The sequence below is a fragment of the Panicum virgatum genome, chromosome 4K (genome assembly GCF_016808335.1).
Source record: "Panicum virgatum strain AP13 chromosome 4K, P.virgatum_v5, whole genome shotgun sequence".
Lineage (NCBI taxonomy): Eukaryota > Viridiplantae > Streptophyta > Magnoliopsida > Poales > Poaceae > Panicum > Panicum virgatum.
The window spans coordinates 3331310-3356882 of NC_053139.1; the positions used below are offsets into that span (position 1 = coordinate 3331310).

Genomic DNA, 25573 nt, shown 5'->3' on the forward strand with positions numbered 1-25573 from the left:
TGCTGACTGGGCTAAACAACAGGAGGTTCGCCGCTGACGTGAAGCCTGGCTCTGCAGTCCTCCGCGTGCTTGACGGCTCGCGCCAGGCACCAGACACGGATCTTCAGCTGAAGGAATTGTTGGAATTACAGATTAGCTGAATGGTCGTGATAAGTAGCAAATGGTGTGGCACAAGTGACGTAAACCACACATTGCTCTATCTCAATCGCTGACATCAAAAAATGACGGGTGCTAGCAAGATTCTCGACATTATCCAAGTAATATCTCGACCTGCATTATGTATGGCAATTGCCAACATTGATCGATAGAGTTGGATGAATAGCTGTAGAAATTTTGCCCAGCTAGATCGCTCAACTACTGGAATCTGACACAAAATTTTCTTGGGTTCATCTGTTCTTTTCAGTGTTCACGCCCCCAAATTCGCCATATCATTTCATTCAGAGTGGAACTGGTACATCATAAACTCAGTAGCCTTATTAAGTGACGGATACATGGCACCTCAGCAACTATTTATTTACATCCACAATACATTACAGCGTATCATCGTGTAAATGCTTTACGGGGTCACCTAATCACCAAAATAGCACCACCGTTTTAGTATTTACATCCACAATACATTACAGCGTATTGTCCTGTAAATGCTTTGGGGTTTATAGTACGCACAGGGCAAACACAATGTTGCCTTTGCCGTCGCTCTTCAGAGTAGTGCACTTGGCCACTTCCCAAGACAGTCGACTGGTTCAGGTTCAGTGTTCTTCCTGTCAAACTTTTTGCACAGTACGAATTGATTTTTAACTTTTTTTCTTGTTTCAATTTCTCTACTTCATCAACAGAAGTGCATCTCGGTGACGCCCTAGGAGGGTCAGTGCAGTTGCAGCTATGTGATGAGCAGTTAGGCCAGCCAAGTCGAATTGCTCAGCGAGTGAAGCGTGTTCAATATACCTGTCTGGTAGCACAATGGGTCGCCACTGCAAGTTACAAAGAAAAGGACACCTTGAGATCAGCATATGGAACCAACAAAATGAACGAACACTAACATTGAAGTTAATGCTAATTAGCGCATCAAGAGGACTGGGGCTGGAGGCTCCATTGCAAAAACACAGACCAAGTTTCGATCTAGGTAGAGTAGTTACAAACAGCAAAGCAAAGCGGAGAAGATACCTTTATTCGGCCATCAAGTAGACCATCTAGTGAAATAAACTGAGAGACATGCGATCCAAAGCCGCCAACTGTTCCTTCTTCCACTGTGATAAGAAAACTATGCTGCTGACATAGCGTTCTGATTAGATCAATGTCAAGTGGCTTGCAAAATCTTGCATTTGCAACTGTCGCCTGAATGCCAAAGTTTGATAAAAGAGATTGAGCTATCAAGCATCGCTGGACCACCTCACCATAGCCAAGAAAAGCAATCTCTTTTCCCTCAACAAGAATCTCTCCTTTACCAATCTGAAAAAGGCCACAGAGACCATTACAACATACACTTTCACAAAAAAAATTGTTCATGATGAATATCCATGGAGCTTAGATAAAATGAAAAGTCATGTACTTTGCAGAAATAAGCAATCTTTTGTTTTTCAAAGCAACAAATTGCTTTATATTTTGTAATGGTAAGAAATACATAGAAATTGTATGCTGTTTGTAACAGTTATCCTTCCTGGCAATAAATTACGGTAGATGTGCTTGAAATATGAAAGCTGTACTATTTACAAGTTATGACGACATGGCAAAATAAATTGAAAGGAACCTACCTGAAGTGGATTCCCATACGTGAAAGTGCCACTAGTCCCAACAACGGCACCCCTAGGATACCGGAAGCAAATAGGTCTGTCCTCAACCATTGCAGCTGTTGCCACCATGTCAATAAGTTCATCCTCGTTAGATGGTGACATGACAATCATGTTTGGCAAGCAGGACATGAATGTTATATCAAACGGTCCTGAATTAGTTGGGCCCTCAGACCCCACTAGACCAGCATTTGTGATAGCAAATCGAACTGGTATCTTTTGCATGTCCACATCTTCAACTATCTGCCATAGATGCGAGATTTATAAAATGTAATGTAATAACAGTAGAGCAGCCTTGCAGATTTACCAAACTAAGCAGAGCTTATGCCCATACTAATTTAGCAGCAGTATGTGCTGGCACCTGATCATATGCTCGCTGAAGAAATGTGGATGGAATTATGCAGAAAGGCTTTAAACCTCCACAGGCCAAACCAGCAGAAAAGGTAACAGCGTGTTGCTCAGCGATGCCCAGGTCAAAAAATCTGTCTGGGAAGCTGGACTTGAATAAGCGGAGTGATCGATCCATTCCCATGCCACCATGAACTACCACAATGCGCTTGTCATTCTCAGCTTCTGCTGTTAATGCTTCTACAAAGCAGTCATTATATGTCCTAGAAAGTCCAGTTTCTAAAAATTTAAGAAGATCATGACTTGAGTTTGGAGGCCCTGTTATCAGTAAAAAAAGAAAGTTAATCCATAAAAGATTCCTCCGATTCATATAGCTTGTATATGCAAGGAACATACATTTTGTAATGAATCTTAAAGGACGATAATACCACAATTGCAAAAGGATCAGTACGTAGCACCAGTAGACTCGTAGTGTACTAATTAGAATGTAGAAACGCAAACGAACATGTAAAATTTCAGGCTGACATTGAGCCCAAATGCTAATCATGACTTGCATACATGTGATTTTTAAGAAACTTTTTTTTGGCATGAGTCCAGACCCCGCACAGTGCGGGAAGCCTATGGCACTGGGTACGCCCTTTTTTTTTGGCATGAGTACTTCTATTTCCTTGCCTTCCCATCTTTCTTCCTCCCATACACGAGGAACCCCAGTGCAGTAGTAACAGAGCAAGAGAGTTATAAAAGAAAAACACTAAGCACGCCTCCTAGTTTAGCAAAAGAAAAGTAAAGAAGCACATATTTTGATAGTGACCTCATGACCTGTATCACAAACCTTCGTCATTTGGAGTTATTTCACTCCTCATATTTCCACCAGTGTCATTTTCAGTCCCAGTAATTACATGTACCAGTACTGGGCCAGTTGAATCTAGAGTTGAGACCTCCTTTAATACACAGATGAGATCATCAATGTTATGCCCATCAATAGGACCAATATAATATAATCCAAGTTCTTCAAAAAGAGTTGCTCCATGAGGACCTATCATACCACGAGCATACTCGTCAATTTTGGCAGCAAACTCATGCATTCCTTTGCCAAACCATTTAGCGAGTCCCTAGGAGGAAAGTCCAAATATCAAAATAGGAACATTCATATAGCATAAGGCTACACCATAAATCTCAAAGTAGCAAGGACAAAATTGTTTTCCGACAGAAAGAAATCAGAGCTATAAAATTACAGGCATTCTGAAAGGTCCAATGCTGTGTTCACAATACGTTCCAAAGGGATATAAACATTTACCTTTGCAGCCTCCCTAAACCTCCTAAATCCTTTGCTGGATTGAATCTTGCTGACAGCACTAGAAAAGGCACTGACTGACATCTTTGGCCGGCCATCAGCTTTAGGAAGCAAGGAGTGACAGCTATCATTTAGAATAACTACCATGTTGGAATCGAGGAAACCAGCATGACCCATTGCCTCATACACCTGGCCAGCCATGGTTGTCCAATTACTTATAACTGTCACTATTCGATTTTTTCTCCCATTTATATCCCTTGCAACCGCCATCCCTGATAAGAATCAACTCTCAAACTATAGAAAGGAAAAGAAATCTTAAAAGGCTGTACAAAAGAAGCAAGATTTAGGAAATACTGAACAGAGCTTGGGTTTTATTAAGTTATGTAAACTTTTGTGATGATTAATCTGTCTACTGTAAACAATTTATACTGTGAGGATTCCATGCAATTTCATACAAAAATAAAGAATAGGAACAGACAGCACTGAGCATAACAATTTATATCAGACTCTATCCAAAAAAAAAAAAAAACTAGTGCTGCATACATCATTGGATTTGAAACTAAATCCAAGTTTCTTGAATTTCTCATACAAACAACCCATCAATTAAAGCATAGTAGTGAAAAAATACTGAGAAAATAACTCCTAAGAAACATGTCGATTCCACACGCATAGAATATGTCTCTTGAATTACATATGTATAATTTGACATGCAAGATGGTGATGAACAAATAGAGGCAATACCAAGGCCAGCAGAAAGACTATTGCATCCATGTCCAGCACCAAAGGGATCATACTCGCTCTCATATCGAGATGTGAAACCAGAAAGGCCGTTTTTTTGTTTAATAGTATGGAAGAGAGAGCGCCTTCCTGTGAGAATCTTGTGTGCATACGCCTGTTAAAAGAGGAAACTATTGAGCGAAAAGAAAAGGATAGAAGATGAGAAACTTGAGCAAAAATGACATCTGATAGTTGGAAACACTATCACAGGGATTTCTTACATGCTGACCAGCATCCCACAGTATCTTATCCATTGGGGCATTAAACACATAATGTATAGCAATTGTCAGCTCCACAACTGAGCGACCAGGACCACATGGCTGGCATTTGCTGGACATTATGAAAGATATTTCAGAACGAACTTCATCAGCTAACTGCTTGAGCTCCTGTTTTTATTAGGAATGCAAATGTCAAAATTTTCTCAAATCATAGATACTATGAGAAAGGAAGCCCAAAAGAGGTATGACTCTGACGACCTTACTAGATAGATTTTTCAAATGAATGGGCGCATCAATTGTGTCCAGGATCGGAGTAGGATCCTTCTCCCAGAAAAAATCATCAACATTAGGTAATGCGGCCACTCGCTGAGTCAAGCCCTGCACAAGAGTTGTACCATCAGATCACAAAACTCGGAATTTACTCCAGGTCTGTAACGGCATATGCAAAGTTTGGAGCTAAGCATCGACCCTGAAACTGAAAAGTCCTTGTGATTTACACATTGCAACGCTCGAAAGAGCATACCCTTGATGGCGAAGCAGACAACGTTTGGCAGGGCGTCGAGTTTGTCGGATTGCACCTCGAATAGCGCAGAGGATGGAAACGGTAGCTTGGGGAGTGAAGAACGGCAAACTCGTCATAAACTAGATTGCGAGCAAGCGGAGAACGAAGAAACGCAGTGTCCATGCTGGAGCCGGCCGTTAGTTGGTGCCCCAAATCCTGCGATTTGACAACCAATTTATGAACAAAGTAAAAAACCCGAATTGGAGTAAGACAGCTGAATCTGACGAGCAAGCAGCTTCTCCCCCCTCCCAAAACCAACAACTTGCCAATTAGCTGAAACACAAACTGAAATGGCCGCGGCTACCTCAAATCCAGCTTCCCCTGCTCCTCAAACGGGTAGAAGACGCCGCCGCTGTCTCTCCTCGCGCGGGACCGGCGGCGATGCGGCCGGATGCGGCGGCTCCTGGCGCCTTCCGTGTGGGGGGCAGCAGGCCAGCAGCCCTAGCTCCGATTTGGGTGGATGCGGAGTGTCGCGATGTACTGGCAACATGACAGAGAGGCTAATCCCAGCAGAAATTTCTAATCTTTTTTGAGTCCTAGTTAATTGGTCTTGTCTTGCAATGATTCCCTCCACGTCGGCTTCGTTAGTGCGGCGAGCTGTAGCCAAATTGCGGCGCCTTTTGCTTACGCGAGGGCTAATCTGTGAAAACTGTGACATGAAAATATAAAGGTAAAATAGCAAATAGTCCATAAACAATGGATTTGGCTCAATTTGATCCTTAAATTTTCGCAAATAAAATGGCCTTTTTGGACCATGAAAACAATCAATTTAATCTATAAATAAACTATTCTAAACGGCTCAACTTCATCCTTACTTCAGTCACTGCCCAATCATCATGGGGCATAAAATATCTTTTTTTATCATCCATCCACATAGTAGATTTAACATATGCAAATTTCAGCCCACATCGAGCTCCACCCCTGTCAGGTCATCGCCCTCTCGCCACCCTGTTCCTGCCAGCACGCCACTCTTTCTTGCCAGCTGAGTCACCACTAGGGTTTAAATTACCGACCGGTCTGGCCAAACCGGCGGGGTCCGGTACCGGTATACCGGAAACCGGTCGAAGTCAAATTTGAATTTAAAATCCTCTGTGCAAACGGTTCGTACCGGTATACCGGTCGGTTTGACCGGTTTACCGGCCAAATTCAAATTTTTTTTCTTTTTTGGTTTAAATTCAAATGCCCGCAAAGTATACTAAATGAATGTTTGTATAACATGTTTTAGTCTAAATGAACCCTCCAATCTTTTTTTTACTACTTTTACATTGTATTTGTATACTTTTGTATGCATGCTTTTTTTGTTTAATTTCAAATCCCCGCAAACTATAATAAATGAACGAATTTTTGAGAAAATTTGACACCATTAAATTCGTCGCACCTTGAAGTATTTTTAGGAATTTTTTGAGAATTTTTCATTTTTTTGAATTTGAATTTGAATTTTAAATTTGGGCCGGTTTGGTACCGAGCCGGACGGTCAAACCGGTCCGGTTCCCACCAATTTGGTGAACCCTGGTCACCACCCCTCGCCAACCCCTCTCCCTGGTAGCGAGGTCGCCACAGCCAGGCCGCTCACCATCTGCAGGTAGGTTGCTCTCCTTAACCAGCATCGCGGAGGTGTGAAACACAATTATAGCCGCGGCGGCCTCGCTAGCAGGGGTGGGTGAGAGGCGGCGAGCCCAGCTGGCTGGAGAGGAGGCGGTACGCTGGTAGGGATGGGGCGGTGAGAGGATGGCTAACAGCGTTAATTAGGAGGATCGGCGACCTGGCAAGAAAGGAGGTGTGGCTCGATACGAGCTAGAAGCTGCGCGTGTTAAACTTGTTTTATGGATAGAGGATAAAAATGATATTTCACACTTCAAACTGACTGGACTGGACGGTGACCAGAGAAATCTATGTGACGCCTCCTTAGACCTTCTCCCTCCCGAGTCTCTCCAAATTCCTGTTTTTTCATCTCATGTGTGCTTTCATGGGGCTCGACTGCTCGAGCCTATTTGTCTGTGTGAGTGTGTGTCAGGCTCAATCGATATGTACTTCTTGATTGAAACGCGGTTTGGTATGAAAAAAACATTTAAATTTGTGGCTTGAAGCCGTGGCACTTTCTCTAGGTGGCCATATTCAGTACGAGTCCCCATAGTGCTGTTATAATAGTTTTCAGCCATGCCAGCATTCTGATTTAGGATCCCTTTGGCACCGCTGTGCCTAGAGAGTTTCAGCTTCGTGCCACACTGCTACGGCGCTGTACTGCACTGCACTGTATAGCGAAGCTAAAAACGGACTCCGAGGTGCTACAGCCAACTGGTGAATATGTGAAACTGGTGAAGCCAGTTTTTCGCTATAGTGCGTGAACCGTGACGAAGCTGAAGCACCGGGAAACTATGTCAAAAGGGCCTTGTAAGGATCACCGGGGTGTCTAATCCTAAAGGGGGTGAATAGGGTCGCTAATCGCTTTTTATCTTAGGACTCAAACTATTTGCATGAGATAAACCTAACACGTCCTACACATGCTAATTATTACTAAGGTTTATCTATGTTACTCTCTACTTACCCCTAAAAGACTTGCAACCTATAGCCAATCCTAATCAAACTAACTAGAAAAGTAAAGGTACGCAATATAGAGTAAATGCGGAAGCATAATACGGTAAGTAAAGAGGTAAGGGAGAGAATATGCTAACTCCCGTGAAGACACCAAGACACACGATTTAACGTGGTTCGGTTAGGACACCAAGTCTCTCCCTACGTCCATGGCCACTTGTCCAACAAGAACAAGTGTGATGCCGAGTCTCTTCGCTTGATCACCGTCTTGCGTTCGCCACCAAGGCTCCCGTCAAGCAAAGGCTAAGTGACCCCAAGTCACCAAGACAAGGCAACCGCCACCGTCTCTCTCGAAGCGTCACCAACGGCGTCTTCACTATTGAAGCTTCTCACCAAGAGAGGTCTCCTTTCCCGTACAAAGTGTCGTTGCCTCTCCACACCAAGTCGGACGATCACACGACGAGTACACAAGATGCTTGTCGCAGCAAGACTTTCGCTCAAGCTAGTTCTCTCAAGAACTAAGCCTAATCAAGCACTAAGCACTCTCACAAGTGTGCTTAAGCCTATATGATGTACAATGAAGCTCTAAGATGGTTGGAGATGATCTTTAACTCTTTTATGCTTCCATAGTCTCCATCACTCTCAAATGACCCGACCTTGGGGGTATATATAACCCACACACCCCAAAAGAGCCGTTGGGAAAGGCTGACAAAATTTCTTAACGCCGGTTAAACCGACGCTCCAGGTTTGCCAACACCGGTTCAACCGGTGAGTGTACTTTCCCTTCTTCTAGCTGTTACAATCTTCCAACGCCTATTTGATCAATCGACCGACGCTCTTGAAATCACCGTCGGTTTAACCGGTGAGTGCAAGCTCAGAAACCCCCGAAAAATGGAGTCTTTGGACAACTGCACCGACGCTCAATTTTGAGCATCGTCGGTTTAACCGGTGCTAAACCCTAGCCTCAGCTTCTGGGTCCATTGCACCGACGCCTTCATTTTTCCCGTCGTCGGTTCATCCGGTGCACTCTGCTGACTTGGTCTCCACTGAGCCCATTGCACCGATGAGTGTAATTTGCCTCACGTCGGTTTAACCGGTGAGTGCAAATTACCTCTATCTTGATCCTTTTGACCTGATTTCTTCGGGGTTTTGTATCTTTTCATCCCTTGGACCTATAAGCCTGATAATGATCATCTTAACACACATTTTAGTCCAAGTATTGTGTGTGTCATCAATCGCCAAAATATTATATTGAAATATGGCATGAGAGGCCATTTTCGCTACAATCTCCCCCTTTTTGGTGATTGATGACAACACAACCAAAGGAAGCAAGATGAATTGCAAGAATATGAAATTGATACCAGTTTGAAAAGTTAGAAACTACTTAGCTTGCTCGGATGACATTTCAATGCTCATTTTAAAAGCTACCGGCATTGATTAGCCCATAGGACGAAATGCTTCCGGTTTGATAGAAATTGTGAAACAATGGCTTATGGCCAATGTAAGACAATTGTGTGGTTTGAACCATATGAGCAATGAAAATTTTGTACCTTAGTCCATGGGATCATCAAATTGCACTTCTCCCCACATTGACTAAGTACCTCCCCCTATCACCATGCATCCTTTTGCATTGCATTTTCCATTCCTCCCCCTTACTAATGACATCATTTACTCTAAAATTTTGCTTGCTTTTAGGGTACATTTCTCCCCCTTTGTCATCAAACACCTAAAAGCTTTATAACCACTAGCAACAAATAGTATTAGTAGCAAAAAGAATTTACTAGTGATAGAGTGTTATACCCACTAATTTTAGCATATCTCCCTTTGTTTGAACAAGCTCCCCCTTTTTCAAAGCTTGTGGCACATCCTATCTTAACACTAATTGTGATGCCAATTGTGACTTGTAGGAGTAGTGTTCAAAAGAAATTTGTACTCATGGAGATAGCTCTAGGTGACTACAACAAATAGCACTTGTAAAGTATATTAGTCACACAAACACAAGCTATAGAGTTAGCTCCCCCTAAATGTGTGCAATAGTGTTTGAATCACTTAACTAAAAGTATGCACTTGTATTTCACATAATGGGGATCAAACTCTACAAATTGAAAATATGGCACCAATTTAAACAACATATCTTTGTTGAATTTGAGATGCCACTTGTAAGATTTTATTTGTGGAAGGTGGTACCATTTTGAAGTCCATGTGCCATGCAAGAGTGGTGCATTTCACACCAAGATTAAGCTCATGTACAATGCTTTAAGAATAAACATTAGCACAAGCAAACTATCATATGAAATTTCCAGGAAGACATATCAAATGAAAGACCAAAAGTAAAGATAAGATCATGCAATCCTAAAGAGGCATTGAGCTACAATGATGCATGAAGTATATCAAATGAATTGAGATCATCCTTTTACCTTGATCATTACCTCATATGTAGGGGAGTGGAATTTGGATCACTAATCTTTAATCCATAACTTAACTTTAATTTAACTTTGCATGATGCATTCCTACTCATGCATCCCAAACCTTGTCAAGCCTCCAAATTCCCCGTGCATCTTGTTTGGCGCCTAAGTCTTAGGGATCCAAACCTTTTGAGAGCCATCCATGGTATGAATAATATCCTTGGGCACCCAAATAGGCCGGTTCCATCCATATATTCTCCACCCCATGATATGAGCCACCACCTTGCCATTCTTCTTCTTTTCAAGTAAGTAGTGGTTGCTCTTTTGCTTGTTCTTGTGGGTGAACTTGGTGTACATGTGTGAAGCCTTCAAGTATGGAGATGTGTTTTTCTTGATCTCCTTAGCCTTCTTGTGTCCCTTCTTGCTCTTGTTCAAGTTCTTGGGCTTGCCATTTTCTTTGCCCTTTACTTTGCCCTCTTTCTCCTTGCATTGGTAGGACTTGTGGCCTTCTTTGCAACACTTGAAGCAAGTCACGGTTTCTCCCTTCTCAAGCTTCTTCACACCCGCGGAGGTGTTATCTTGAGAAGGTTGGACTTGCTCTTGAGTGTTCTTTCCTTTGAGTCGCCTCAAGTCCGCCATTAGCCTTTCTACCTCTTGTTTAAGCTCATCATTTTTCTTAGCAATGAGATCATCACATGTTTCTACAATCACATCCTCATTGCAAGGGGTTAGATCACAAGAGGTAGACGCATCTACCTTGACAATGGGAATAGCACAAGGAACATTGCAAGGAAAAAATTTATCCGATGATGATTCACTTTTAGATTCAAGACTCTCATATTTCATTTTAAGCTCTTCATGCTCATTGTCTAACAAATTATATTTGTTTAGCAAGTTCTCATATCTTGAGGCAAATGAAGCATGAAGTTTTTCTTTAGCCTTTAGAGCTTTGATTTCTTCATTTTGTTTAGTGAGATATTCTTGTTGATTATGGAGAAGTGTCATCATCTCACTAATTTCATCGGTTTTAACATCGGATTCATCATTGGAGGAGGAGTCATTACTTACATCGTTATTACCTAGTGCCATAAGATACATGGCAAGCAAAGGCTAAGTGACCCCAAGTCACCAAGACAAGACCACTGCCACCGTCTCTCTCGAAGCGTCACCAACGGCACCGTCTTCACTATTGAAGTTTCTCACCAAGAGGGGTCTCCTTCCCCGCACAAAGTGTCATTGTCTCTCCACACCAAGTCGGAGGGTCACACGACGAGTACACAAGATGCTTGCCGCAGCAAGACTTTCGCTCAAGCTAGTTCTCTCAAGAACTAAGCCTAATCAAGCACTAAGCACTCTCACAAGTGTGCTTAAGTCTATATGATGTACAATGAAGCTCTAAGATGGTTGGAGATGATCTTTAACTCTTTTATGCTTCCATAGTCTCCAGCACCCTCAAATGACCCGGCCTTGGGGGTATATATAACCCACACACCCCAAAAGAACCGTTGGGAAAGGCTTACAAAATTTCTTAACGCCGGTTAAACCGACGCTCCAGGTTTGCCAACACCGGTTCAACCAGTGAGTGTACTTTCCCTTCTTCTAGCCGTTACAGTCTTCCAACGGCTACTTGATCAATCGACCGACGCTCTTGAAATCACCGTCGATTTAACCGGTGAGTGCAAGCTCAGAAACCCCCCGAAAAATGGAGTCTCTGGACAACTGCACCGACGTTCAATTTTGAGCATCGTCGGTTTAACCGGTGCTAAACCCTAGCCTCAGCTTCTGGGTCCATTGCACCGACGCCTTTATTTTTCCTGTCGTCGGTTCATCCGGTGCAATCTGCTGACTTGGTCTCCACTGAGCCCATTGCACCGGTGAGTGTAATTTGCCTCACGTCGGTTTAACCGGTGAGTGCAAATTACCTCTATCTTGGTCCTTTTGACCTGATTTCTTCGGGGTTTTGTATCTTTTCATCCCTTGGACCTATAAGCCTGATAATGATCATCTTAACACACATTTTAGTCCATTATTGTGTGTGTCATCAATCGCCAAAATATTATATTGAAATATGGCATGAGAGGTCATTTTCGCTACATGCCCTTAGTGGAATAGAACCATGTTCATTGTTTGTTTAGGGGCTGAAGAATCCTAGTAATTTTAGGATGTAGGGGATCTTTTATCCTAGTAATTTTGGAATTTAAGGAATCTTTTGCATGTGTGCCAGCGTGATTTTTCAGTCAGAAAGAAGTTAAATTTTAGAAATTGGAATGGAATGCTATAGCGGTCCAAAATTTGCAGACCATGAAAACCGTGTAGTTCATCAGACAGTGGCACCGGTCAAGTTATATGCACTTCTAGTTTTGCTTAAAGGAGATCACCAGTACATTTTCAGTGGGGCTATTTTGATTTTTATATGTTTCATACAGCAGTACAAGACTGTAGACATGCAAAACTACACAACTTCTAGCAGCATTGTAAGAGCTGTGCTCCTACCGTCAATTCAGTAAAAGTTCAACCAGGAAATTCCTTATCAGTGGGAACCCAGAAAGAAAGCATCAGGAGCGTTGGATATTGAGCACACATTCTCCAAGGATTTGGTACTTATAAACTGTAATTGAGATCATCTAGCTGACAAATCATCCATACTTTTTCCCGATTGCGGAGGCAGTTGCTCTGTTTCCCCTGATCTTTGCGTCCAAGCGTCTATATTTCTCGTCCGGCATTGAACAAGGTTTATACGAGAAATTATGATGTATTCTCAAAGGGGATCCATCAAATTAAAAAAAAATGAAGTGATCCATCATAACTCATAAAGGTGAGGCTCATTGTTCAAGCCTAGGAGCCTTCCCTTCCCCCATATTCTCAAATGATTCTAAGTTGAAACCATGGACGACTATGCAGCAAAGCCGCTTTTGAGACTTGCCAGCAGATATGAAGTGTGGGCTTGCAGCCATGACGCTCTGTGCAAACAAACGGTTGCTCCGTAGACTGTAGTTCAATGCCGGCTACCATACCATTGTCAGCAACTCAGCATGGTCTAAAATTGTCGTCGATCTACCTTTGTGCTGGTGTACAATGACCCCAATCGAGGTTTTGTCTTGCCATGAAGGTTGGTGCACCAACTGCAAAAGTAGTACACCAAAAAAAGTTCATCTTTTGATTTCTGGGAAACTAGTTGCATAGTCCATGCTGATTAGCGTGGCAGGTTAACCTGCTGAACCTGTCACAACAGGTAGGCAAGATCTGGTGCACCAGACGCGGCGAATGATAATTTAGACCCCAAAAAAATGGCACTGTGATAGTCGAACATATTCCTCTGAACCTGAATGCGCAGATGATTTTAAACAAATGAAGAAGAATATTAAAATTCCATTAGAACGCGTAGCAGCAGTACAGATAAATTAACGCGAGAGAAATGCAGTGGGTTCAGAATCGGAATCGGATACTAACAATATGATGCGGCAGTTCAAACGATTGGTTACAGTACTAACAGAACCTTGTTCAGAACACACAAATACTCATACTGACAGAATAACTACAACGTGCTTTATTATGTTCTTCACAACCAGACTAAAGCAAGCAGCCAAGCAGGCTACTTGATTTTCAGGTAAGAAAGACACAGGCCATCTCCAACTCCATCCGGCCTTCTGGAGCTGCAGGCGGCGGCCTAGTTGCAGCAGCAGCAGAGGCAGTCGAGGCAGCACTCGCAGGTCTCGTAGCAGCAGAAGCAGCACAGAGCCGTGAAGATGCTGCGAGACAGTTGAGCAGGCACATGAGAGGAAGCAGAGTTAGTTCAGCTTCAGCACAATGAAACCTTCAGAAGGAGGGGGGAAAATATACCCTGCCTTCTGGCAAAGAACAATGTTAGCGAGAATCGATTTCATTTGCAAATAAACAAAGTCAACGGAGAACTTGAATAATAGTAGATGTGAGGGCATGCTGGATGGTGTGTGATTAGCTTGGTTACAAGCGCAGCTGCGCAAGTTCTTGAAGAAACTGGAGTATGCAGAGCAGATAGTCATCAATAGAAAATTAAGCTATCTGACATACTGCAAAAGGATCGGAGACATGTATTGAGTAGTTTTAACTCTATGGTTCTGGGGAAAAACACAGAGGACCGAATATTCATGATCATGGAGCAATAGTTCAGAAAGGCTGCTCTCTTGAAGCTGCAGATATTAGCAGTATATTTCTAGGAAATAATATGGACAAATAAGGAGTGAAATATCTGCCAGCTGAAGTTTCAGACCGCGTAACTGAAACTGAACTGAATATCTGAAACTGAATCGGAGTTACCATGCGTAGAGGCAGCCCTTCTCCTCGTGGCGCCTCTGCACATGGTCGAAGTAGGACATCTCCTGCGCCGATGGAGCGTTGTACATCTTGCCTGACTTGGTGGTGGTGAACTACTCAGCTGATGACAAAGGTAGGGGAGGGGCAGCAACTGGGCAAGGGTTCTTTCGATTCTATCCTGTTCTCTTCTGCTCTCTTGGAACTTGGAAGGAAGGAGTGGTGGAGAGGACAGCATTTATAGACCGGGGAAGGGGAAGAACCGAAGACAGGTGCACTGTGCCCGGCGGTTGACAGTAGGACACTGTGTGCCCACCTGCCAGTGATTGTTTCCTGAATCCGTGTCATCTTTTTTTCTACCACAAAGCCCCGTTTGGCCAGCATGAATTTCACGCAAAATGGCTAGATTTCTGCTGGAATACGGACAAGTCTTGGTGTGCGTGTTCTATGTAACGTTCCGCCTCCTCAAAGTCAGGCCCGTTTACATCTGGCTACTTTCTAGGATATAGACTGTCTTCATGGACTAACACTAGTCTTTTCTACACACTTTGTTCTCATTCGTGTGCACCCGGGAAGAACTTTCCGGTCGGTCACCCATCCACAAATTGCTCCCGGTCGGTCACCCATCCTCAAATTGCTCCGGGCTAAGCACGCTTAACCTCGGAGTTTTTTGGAGACCAGCTTTCGGAAAAGAAGTTACAACTTGTTGGTATGAGTATCCTATTAATCCCATTAAACTCTGGGCCGGGGTGTCACATTCTAGTCTTTGTTTCCAGAGCGTTGTTTGTTTATTTGACTCAGGATATTTTTCATAGACTTCTCTTGGAATGAGGTAGTCTTACATGGAAGTCAGGTCAGTTCTCAACTTCCGGTAGACTGGAAAAAGGAGCAGAAAATGGTAAAAAGGCTAAAAGCCCGTGGTCTCAGAGCACCAACGCCAAGTAGCCGTCGATGCGCGACACAACAGGAGCAAGATCCTTGTTCCAACTTGCCTCTCCATTAGGAAGCTGGGGATCATGCCCGCTATGTGTAGTAACAGAAACTTGCAGTCTACTGGCATATTGCTAGTACTCGTTGTATTCTACTACTTGATAGTACCAACTAGGATTTGCAGAAAGATATCTCTGGTGGCTCCGAACATGAAAATGTGCTGAATCCGAACCCAATAAAGAAAGTTAAAGAGTGGCGCATACATGCATGTTTTACTGAATTCAAACTTTTTTTTTGAAGGAAATACTGAATTCAAACTTCGATCAACTTGTTGGTCAACTACGGTGTTCCGAACCCCTGCAGTTCCCTAGCTCTGAAACCCCGGTAACCAAACGGAACAGGCACTAGTACTCCATGACAGCACGACTGAACAAACAGACGAGGAGGTCAAAGAAATTAGGGCCTTTTTAGTTGCAAAGTTCAAAATTTCAAAAAAAAAATTCGGCACTTGCATGAAAACTTAAATCTAGACGAAATAAAAAACGCATTGCACAGTTTGCATGTAAATCGCGAGACGAATCTAATTAGGCCGCAATTAGACGCTAAATTGCTACAGTAATACTACAGTAAATACCCTCTAATGACGGATTAAATATGCTCATTAGATTCGTCTCACGATTTACAGACGAGTTCTGTAATTTATTTTGTGATTAGTTTATATTTAGTAATTCAAATATAAAAAAATATCATTTCAAAAACTTTACACGAGACAACTAAACAAACCAGGCCCATCTCACTCACCAGCCGTAGAGGCAGCCCTTCTCCTGGTGGCGCTTCTGGCAGTGCTCGTAGTAGGACATGTCCTGCGGCGGCGGCGCGTTGTACATCCTCGCTCCCTTCTTCTTCTCCTCCTCTCCTGCTAATATAACCGATCGAGCTCTGCTGCTAGTACTGCTTCTACTTCGGCTCTCCTCTACGGCTCTACCTTGTGCAGAGCAATGGATGGTTGGATGCAGATGGGCTCGTATTTATAGACCAAAATAAACGCAGGCTAGGCCACCACTTGTCAATGTGACACCTTGGAAGCACCCTTGCATCTATCATGTGCAGACAAGAAACTGAACGAGGTGGGGTTTTTTTTTAATCTCTATATCTGCATGCATCCATGACTTAGTTTCCTTCGCATCGAAGAGTTGTCGCCATGGTTATTCATTTATTTAATGATAAATCCTTTCGATATACATATAGGCTAATCTGGCGAAAGTTCAAAACAACACTCAAAGTCCGGCACAGATTGATGTTTGTTTTTTCTGTAATGGCGCAAATGGGTGTAGTTTAAGTAAATCACCAAGTCAACAAAGAAAGAGACGCCCTTGCATTTACATTCATAGTCCCGGATTCTCAGCTTACCGTTTCAGTTTTTCACCTAACGACCTAACCTAACCCTTTGTGCTCATCTCATGATGTCATTTGCTCTGTCCCCTGTTAATAAAGAACATGGGACCCTTTTGAGTTTGTGAAGGTTAAGTGGGTTCGGTATCATCGTATCCTCAGTGAGCTTTCTTTGTGCTGAAGATATGAACGATCAGGGCTGCATTTGTCGTATGCAGTCAGAGGTTTCAGTTCACATTTTGTGTGTTCACCTAGCCTTGTATACTCATCAACTCATGATGTTCCTGGCCCTGTCCTTGTCAAGATCATGCGACGCATTGTGAGGGTTAAGGCTTTTAAGTAGATTCTATATCTTGGCATCTTGGACGAGGACATGAGGTTTAATTTTCATTGGGCTGCTGCATATATGCCTGCACTTTGTGGATGTAGTGCAGTTTGCAGGCCATCTTTTTTTTTTTTTGAACTTAAGGTTTGAAGGCCATCTGATCATACATACCCGGACCAACGCCCCTGCAATCTAGTAGTGGATTTTAGAGAGAATTATTTTCTTGGGCCTAAAAAATGTTGTGTTAGTTTCTTGGCCCCTTTTCTCTAGAACTTAGTTATTTGACCCCAAATTGAGTTTCGTTTAGTTTCTTGGCCCTTCTGTTATCTGCAATTAGATCTACAGCCTAATTATATTCAAATGCATCAGTTTATGTTTTTAACCAACAAAAAAACATAAAGTTTTTCCCCACTAGTTAAATAATTTTTAGGTATTTATAAATCTATTTTCAGTTTTTAAATCACAAAAAAATTAGGACATAGTAAAATAGTGAAAAATTCACTGGAGTCATATCTAAGCATGCTGGATCTAGAAAAAAAAATCACCAACATGCCATTTGAGCTACTAAAATGTAGATATGGTTATTAATAGATCTTAGCCCTTTTTGTCACATGTAGTTATCTATTAATAGCAATATCTAATTTTCAGTAACTCAAATGACATGTTGGTGATTTTAGCTGGATCCAGCATTCTTAGATATATGACTCTAGTGAATTTTCACTGTTTTACCTGGTTCCTACAATTTTCTGTGATTTAAAACTGAAAATAGATTTATAAAAGTCTAGAAATTATTTTACTAGTGGGTAAATATAAAAAATTTATGAATTCTTTATGTTGTCATTTTCTTGGCTAAAAACTTAAACTAATGCATTTGAATATAATTAGATGGTAGACCTAACTGCAAGTGTCGGAAGGGCCCAGAAACTAAACGAAACTCATTTTGGGGCTAAACAGCCAAGTTCAATAGAAAAAAAGGGCCAGTAAACTAACTATAACTTTTTTTAAGGTTAAAGAAATAATTATCTCTAGATTTTAATATGTGCCATGGAAAAGCAACGGTGGCTGTGTATCCTGCACCTTTCAAATGTGTACGTGTTAGGTTGGCAGTTGGCTTGCTCGGAATCGATGGCAGAAGGCCAGGATAAATGTCTCTGAATCCTTCTTCTTGTTTTTTTTTTTCTGTTTGGAACCTTGGAGCTTTCCTTCTGATATTGTATTTGCTGCTCGTATGCAGACTTGACTGATAAAGATGATATCTCCAAGAGAGATAGGAACGTAGCCATCATCATCTCCAAAGAAAAAAAGGGGCGTTGTGGAACTCGCTGAAAGCTACACGATTTTTTTTTTTGAAGAATAAGCTCACGAATATAATACTTCGGAAAATAAACGATCCGAGAATCTCTTCTGATATGCTCCAAACCTACTCGGTTAATATATATGTATATTCCTTAGCGCCCAAGAGATGAGCGAAGACTAGTAAGCGGCCTCTGATAAACTACTCTTACAGGTCCTGTCCTAGTCATCGCAATCCGCGCGCAAGAATCCGTTGCGCTGCTGACCGTGGCCAGTCGACTACGTTGCGCTCTAGTGGTGCCTCCGTTCTAAATTGTAGTTTGTTTGATTTGTTGATTTAAAAAATTTGACTGCTCGTCTTATTTAAAAAAATTTGTGCAAATATTGTCAAATTTAAGTTATTTTTAAAGATCATGTATCGATAAAGCAACTCATAATAAAAGAAGTAATATTTTGTATAAATTTTTAAATAAGATGAGCAGTCAAATTTGAAGTAAAAAAATAAACAGCATATAATTTGAAACGAGGGAGTACATTATCTGCATCGACGTTCCATTGCCAATCCTTATGCCCGTATGCCACCACGAGCTAGGAGAATCAGCAGTCAGCACGCTGCAATTGACCGCAGCAGACACATACAGGACATACGGGCTCCGTTTGAACCTTGGCATCATCGTTTTCTTTAAAAAAAATCCTTAAGATTAGAAATTTTTAATTTGGACGTAGATGTAGAGAAACTAATAAGTATATAAGTCACTTATGCAGTGATTGGTACAGATAATAGCTAATTGTGGCTAGAATCCAAAATTAGTTCATATTTACCCCATTTTCACAACTAGTGCCAATTTTTAATCCCTCATTTCTTAGCTACCGATTCGAACTCAAGATGGCAATGGGCACCCGAAACCCGAGTACCCGACGGATTTTACCCGATAAGAAGACGGATATGGAATAAGTTTTCTACCCGTGGGTATATTATTGGGCAAAATCTTATACCCGTCGGGTATGGCGGGTACGGGTGCGGATGTATACTACCCATACCCGCCTACCCGCGGGTAAGACATACCCGAACAAAAACCCATATGGCCCATGAATTTTGCTCAAATCCAATTAATCCCTCCTAGTATATATATTGTTGGACTCTACTTGAAATCCTACTCCACACTCACTCCAATTTTAGTTTGAAATGAATTATTTTTCATATGAATATGTGATATTTATATGTAATTCTCGGGTATGTTTTCGGGTACGGGTTACCCGTCGGGTATAAATTACCCGCTGGGTACGGGTATGGAACCATTTTCCTACCCGTGTACGGGTACGGGTAACCCGATGGGTAAAACTTAGTTCTAGCGGGTACGAGTATGGGTGGCCACTACCCGTCGGGTATGTACCCGTTGCCATCTTTAATTCGAACAGGTGCCGGGTGCCGCCGGGAGGGCCGCACAATTTGCATGCAAGTTAGCAGGCAGGTGGGCCGCTGGAGGGAGATGCTGCAATTCCTCCGCCCGCTTGACAACCCAGCAGCCCACTCCGCGCGCGCGAGGCGTCTTTTTTATTTTTGTATTTTTCAAAAAAAAATTTACAGAAATATATTTTTGGTTTTAGATTTTACAGATCTATACCCTACCGCCCAGCAGGGGGCCTACCGCCCGGCAGGGGGCGGTAGGGACCTAGATGTAAATAAAAATATTTTTTTTGCGCAGAGGTCCTTGGCGGAATCCTGCCGCCCCCTGCCGGGCGGCAGGCCCCCTGCCGCCCTACCAGTTGGCGGCAGGGGGCCTGCCGCCCGGCAGGGGGGCGGCAGGCTCCCACCCCAAATATAAAACTCCGCCCCTTCCCTCTGCGCCCTCATTTTCTGCCCACGAGATCCAGAGAGGGGAGAGGGAGATTGGAGGGGTGAGGAGGGAGATTGGAGGGGTGAGGGAGGTAATTCCACCGGCGAAGCCCTGCCGGATTTTGGATCCAAACCGCAGGTAACCAATATTTCTCAACTTTGTTATTCCAGATTTTTTGTATGTTTAATTTTATGATTAGTATTTTTTATTATTGTAAGCACTTAGGGTTCGGATTAGTGGTTATAATTATGGCCATAGTATATTTGTAGATATTAGATTAATTAAAATGAAGTCTTTGCATGGCCAGATATGTCGAGCAAAGTGGCATTTCAAGTTCATTATGGTGACTTCTATAGAATTACTCATGATTCCTATGGAGTAAATCTATCAGCATTGAAAAGAAAACAGTGGAGTCTAGATAAACCCCCTAGAGAGGAGTTTTGAGTCCATACAAAAAATGCCTTCACAGGATGTTCAATGTGAATCCAAAGACCCATTTGCTTACGGTTCATACCTTGACTTCCTGGAAAACTAATGGGGATTTCTGGGAGTTGACGCATATATGTAGTACGGAAGAATGACAACATTACATGCACGCAGCTCTTGAAAGTGGGTGGCCTCTCGCAATGGTAATTCAGATTCACCAGAAGACCGGTGATTTAGGTGAAGGGTCAACACACACAACATCTGACTGCAATGAAGAGATGGAAGAGGATAAAGAAGAAGAGAACATGCAAGCTCCAGAACTAGAACCAGAACCACAAGGTTTAGCAGATGAAGGCGAGCGGATACCTGGAATTGTGGAGGACATGGAGAAAGAAGACCAGGATGCACAAATAATAGAGCAATGTGGGGACTCATCGGACGATGAGGACGATGAGCGCTTCCCGGTGCTAGGTGAATGGCGTAAAGAGGGTTTTGGTAATCCAGTGGTACAAGATATTAGATGTCCGGAGTTTGAATACAGAGTGAATGAGGTCATACAAGGGGCAAAGTATCGTACCATTGAGGATGTGAAGGATGCTGTGAAGCTCTGAGCTGTATCTCTGAGGAAGGAATTCAGAGTACTGAAATCTAGCAGTAAAGAATACGAGGTGAGGTGTGCAGATAGAGACTGTACATGGCGAGTGCATGCATACAAGGGAAAGTTCAAGACACACTGGGAATATTCAATTGTTACACCACATACTTGTAGATTGACAGGTGTTGTGGGACATCATCGTAATATCACATCAACTTTCGTGGCTAAGAAGATGTATGGGGTGATTCTTGACAAAATGGATTATGAGCCTGCATTGATAATTAGGGACATTGAACAGAATTTCCAGTATATGATCAGCTATGCAAAGGCTTGGCGGGCTAAACAAAAAGTATTTGAGATGAGGTTTGGCACTTATGAAGCATCATATGACAACCTACCTCGTTTGCTTGAAGCAATTGTGCACAGAAATCCTGGAAGTGCTTTTGATACATACAGTGTACCGAGCTTGTCAGGGGGGCCAAGCATTCTGCTGCGAGCTTTCTTCTGCATTGGAGCATGTGTGAATCCTTCTTCTTGTTTTTTTTTCTGTTTGGAACCTTGGAGCTTTCCTTCTGATATTGTATTTGCTGCTCGTATGCAGACTTGACTGATAAAGATGATATCTCCAAGAGAGATAGGAACGTAGCCATCATCATCTCCAAAGAAAAAAAGGGGCGTTGTGGAACTCGCTGAAAGCTACACGATTTTTTTTTTTGAAGAATAAGCTCACGAATATAATACTTCGGAAAATAAACGATCCGAGAATCTCTTCTGATATGCTCCAAACCTACTCGGTTAATATATATGTATATTCCTTAGCGCCCAAGAGATGAGCGAAGACTAGTAAGCGGCCTCTGATAAACTACTCTTACAGGTCCTGTCCTAGTCATCGCAATCCGCGCGCAAGAATCCGTTGCGCTGCTGACCGTGACCAGTCGACTACGTTGCGCTCTAGTGCTGCCTCCGTTCTAAATTGTTTGTTTGATTTATTGATTTAAAAAATTTGACTGCTCGTCTTATTTAAAAAAATTGTGCAAACATTGTCAAATTTAAGTTATTTTTAAAGATCATATATCGATAAAGCAACTCATAATAAAAGAAGTGATATTTTGTATAAATTTTTAAATAAAATGAGTGATCAAATTTGAAGTAAAAAAATAAACAGCCTATAATTTGAAACGGATGGAGTACATTATCTGCATCGACGTTCCATTGCCAATCCTTATGCCCGTATGCCACCACGACCTAGGAGAATCAGCAGTCAGCACGCTGCAATTGACCGCAGCAGACACATACAGGACATACGGGCTCCGTTTGAACCTTGACATCATCGTTTTCTTTAAAAAAACCCTTAAGATTAGTAATTTTTAATTTGGACGTAGATATAGAGAAACTAATAAGTATATAAGTCACTTATGCAGTGATTGGTACAGATAATAGCTAATTGGTGGCTAGAATCCAAAATTAGTTCATATTTACCCCATTTTCACAACTAGTGCCAATTTTTAATCCCTCATTTTTTAGCTACCGATTCGAAGTTTCAAACAGGTGCCGGGTGCCGCCGGGTGGGCCGCGCAATTTGCATGCAAGTTAGCAGGCAGGTGGGTCGCTGGAGGGAGATGCTGCAATTCCTCCGCCCGCTTGACAACCCAGCAGCCCACTCCGCACGCGCGAGGCGTCTTTTTTATTTTTGTATTTTTCAAAAAAAAAATTACAGAAATATATTTTTGGTTTTAGATTTTACAGATCTATACCCCTACCGCCCAGCAGGGGGGCGGCAGGGGGCCTACCGCCCGGCAGGGGGACGGTAGGGACCTAGATATAAATAAAAATATTTTTTTGCACAGAGGTCCTTGGCGGGATCCTGCCACCCCCCTGTCGGGCGGCAGTCCCCCTGCCGCCCCACCAGGTAGGGGGGCGGCAGGCTCCCACCCCAAATATAAAGCTCCGCCCCTTCCCTCTGCGCCCTCATTTTCTGCCCACGAGATCCAGAGAGGGGAGAGGGAGATTGGAGGGGTGAGGGAGGTAATTCCACCGGCGAAGCCCTACCGGATTTTGGATCCAAACCGCAGGTAACCAATATTTCTCAACTTTGTCATTCCAGATTTTTTGTATGTTTAATTTTATGATTAATATTTTTTATTATTGTAAGCACTTAGGGTTCGGATTAGTGGTTATAATTATGGCCATAGTATATTTGTAGATATTAGATTAATTAAAATGAAGTCTTTGCATGGCCAGATATGTCGAGCAAAGTGGCATTTCAAGTTCATTATGGTGACTTCTATAGAATTACTCATGATTCCTATGGAGTAAATCTATCAGCATTGAAAAGAAAACAGTGGAGTCTAGATAAACCCCCTAGAGAGGAGTTTTGAGTCCATACAAAAAATGCCTTCACAGGATGTTCAATGTGAATCCAAAGACCCATTTGCTTACGGTTCATACCTTGACTTCCTGGAAAACTAATGGGGATTTCTGGGAGTTGACGCATATATGTAGTACGGAAGAATGACAACATTACATGCACGCAGCTCTTGAAAGTGGGTGGCCTCTCGCAATGGTAATTCAGATTCACCAGAAGACCGGTGATTTAGGTGAAGGGTCAACACACACAACATCTGACTGCAATGAAGAGATGGAAGAGGATAAAGAAGAAGAGAACATGCAAGCTCCAGAACTAGAACCAGAACCACAAGGTTTAGCAGATGAAGGCGAGCGGATACCTGGAATTGTGGAGGACATGGAGAAAGAAGACCAGGATGCACAAATAATAGAGCAATGTGGGGACTCATCGGACGATGAGGACGATGAGCGCTTCCCGGTGCTAGGTGAATGGCGTAAAGAGGGTTTTGGTAATCCAGTGGTACAAGATATTAGATGTCCGGAGTTTGAATACAGAGTGAATGAGGTCATACAAGGGGCAAAGTATCGTACCATTGAGGATGTGAAGGATGCTGTGAAGCTCTGAGCTGTATCTCTGAGGAAGGAATTCAGAGTACTGAAATCTAGCAGTAAAGAATACGAGGTGAGGTGTGCAGATAGAGACTGTACATGGCGAGTGCATGCATACAAGGGAAAGTTCAAGACACACTGGGAATATTCAATTGTTACACCACATACTTGTAGATTGACAGGTGTTGTGGGACATCATCGTAATATCACATCAACTTTCGTGGCTAAGAAGATGTATGGGGTGATTCTTGACAAAATGGATTATGAGCCTGCATTGATAATTAGGGACATTGAACAGAATTTCCAGTATATGATCAGCTATGCAAAGGCTTGGCGGGCTAAACAAAAAGTATTTGAGATGAGGTTTGGCACTTATGAAGCATCATATGACAACCTACCTCGTTTGCTTGAAGCAATTGTGCACAGAAATCCTGGAAGTGCTTTTGATACATACAGTGTACCGAGCTTGTCAGGGGGGCCAAGCATTCTGCTGCGAGCTTTCTTCTGCATTGGAGCATGTGTGAATCCTTCTTCTTGTTTTTTTTTCTGTTTGGAACCTTGGAGCTTTCCTTCTGATATTGTATTTGCTGCTCGTATGCAGACTTGACTGATAAAGATGATATCTCCAAGAGAGATAGGAACGTAGCCATCATCATCTCCAAAGAAAAAAAGGGGCGTTGTGGAACTCGCTGAAAGCTACACGATTTTTTTTTTTTGAAGAATAAGCTCACGAATATAATACTTCGGAAAATAAACGATCCGAGAATCTCTTCTGATATGCTCCAAACCTACTCGGTTAATATATATGTATATTCCTTAGCGCCCAAGAGATGAGCGAAGACTAGTAAGCGGCCTCTGATAAACTACTCTTACAGGTCCTGTCCTAGTCATCGCAATCCGCGCGCAAGAATCCGTTGCGCTGCTGACCGTGGCCAGTCGACTACGTTGCGCTCTAGTGCTGCCTCCGTTCTAAATTGTTTGTTTGATTTATTGATTTAAAAAATTTGACTGCTCGTCTTATTTAAAAAAATTGTGCAAACATTGTCAAATTTAAGTTATTTTTAAAGATCATATATCGATAAAGCAACTCATAATAAAAGAAGTGATATTTTGTATAAATTTTTAAATAAAATGAGTGATCAAATTTGAAGTAAAAAAATAAACAGCCTATAATTTGAAACGGATGGAGTACATTATCTGCATCGACGTTCCATTGCCAATCCTTATGCCCGTATGCCACCACGACCTAGGAGAATCAGCAGTCAGCACGCTGCAATTGACCGCAGCAGACACATACAGGACATACGGGCTCCGTTTGAACCTTGACATCATCGTTTTCTTTAAAAAAACCCTTAAGATTAGTAATTTTTAATTTGGACGTAGATATAGAGAAACTAATAAGTATATAAGTCACTTATGCAGTGATTGGTACAGATAATAGCTAATTGGTGGCTAGAATCCAAAATTAGTTCATATTTACCCCATTTTCACAACTAGTGCCAATTTTTAATCCCTCATTTTTTAGCTACCGATTCGAAGTTTCAAACAGGTGCCGGGTGCCGCCGGGTGGGCCGCGCAATTTGCATGCAAGTTAGCAGGCAGGTGGGTC

At 42.4% G+C, this 25573-nt stretch overlaps 1 protein-coding gene and 2 long non-coding RNA genes across 4 annotated transcripts; 1 reads left to right on the forward strand and 2 right to left on the reverse strand.

The window, feature by feature from the left end:
• Positions 1 to 396: 396 nt before the first annotated feature.
• Positions 397 to 5494, reverse strand: LOC120702566 (probable 1-deoxy-D-xylulose-5-phosphate synthase, chloroplastic). 2 transcript variants are annotated; one of them, XM_039986425.1, is made up of 11 exons: positions 5288 to 5494; positions 4945 to 5139; positions 4680 to 4799; positions 4425 to 4589; positions 4168 to 4318; positions 3430 to 3698; positions 2965 to 3244; positions 2146 to 2450; positions 1749 to 2027; positions 1162 to 1446; positions 397 to 968 (listed from the first exon to the last, which is right to left on the reverse strand). In XM_039986425.1, the coding sequence occupies exons 2-11, from the start codon at positions 5104 to 5106 to the stop codon at positions 819 to 821; spliced, it is 2166 nt and encodes a 721-aa protein (XP_039842359.1). In that variant the 5' UTR covers positions 5107 to 5139; positions 5288 to 5494; the 3' UTR covers positions 397 to 818. The 2 variants fall into 2 exon arrangements, with proteins under 2 accessions (XP_039842359.1, XP_039842360.1); XM_039986426.1 differs by having other exon boundaries at positions 406 to 968; positions 4685 to 4799; positions 5288 to 5432.
• LOC120702568 lies at positions 2450 to 3134 on the forward strand. The gene is made up of 2 exons (XR_005686453.1): positions 2450 to 2723; positions 2788 to 3134. It is a non-coding gene; the product is annotated as an uncharacterized LOC120702568 (long non-coding RNA).
• Positions 5495 to 12673: 7179 nt separating the features above from the next.
• LOC120702569 lies at positions 12674 to 14452 on the reverse strand. Its single transcript, XR_005686454.1, has 3 exons — positions 14217 to 14452; positions 13132 to 13669; positions 12674 to 13042 (listed from the first exon to the last, which is right to left on the reverse strand). It is a non-coding gene; the product is annotated as an uncharacterized LOC120702569 (long non-coding RNA).
• Between the last annotated feature and the right edge of the window lie 11121 nt (positions 14453 to 25573).

Excerpts from the sequence above, each read along its gene's own strand:
- LOC120702566 (XM_039986425.1), bottom strand. The coding sequence starts at position 5,106 with ATGGACACTGCGTTTCTTCGTTCTCCGCTTGCTCGCAATCTAGTTTAT. Across the intron at positions 4,590-4,679 it reads TGAAAAATCTATCTAGTAAG|GAGCTCAAGCAGTTAGCTGA; the intron begins GTCGTCAGAGTC and ends TAATAAAAACAG. Across the intron at positions 4,319-4,424 it reads TGTGGGATGCTGGTCAGCAT|GCGTATGCACACAAGATTCT; the intron begins GTAAGAAATCCC and ends CTCTTTTAACAG.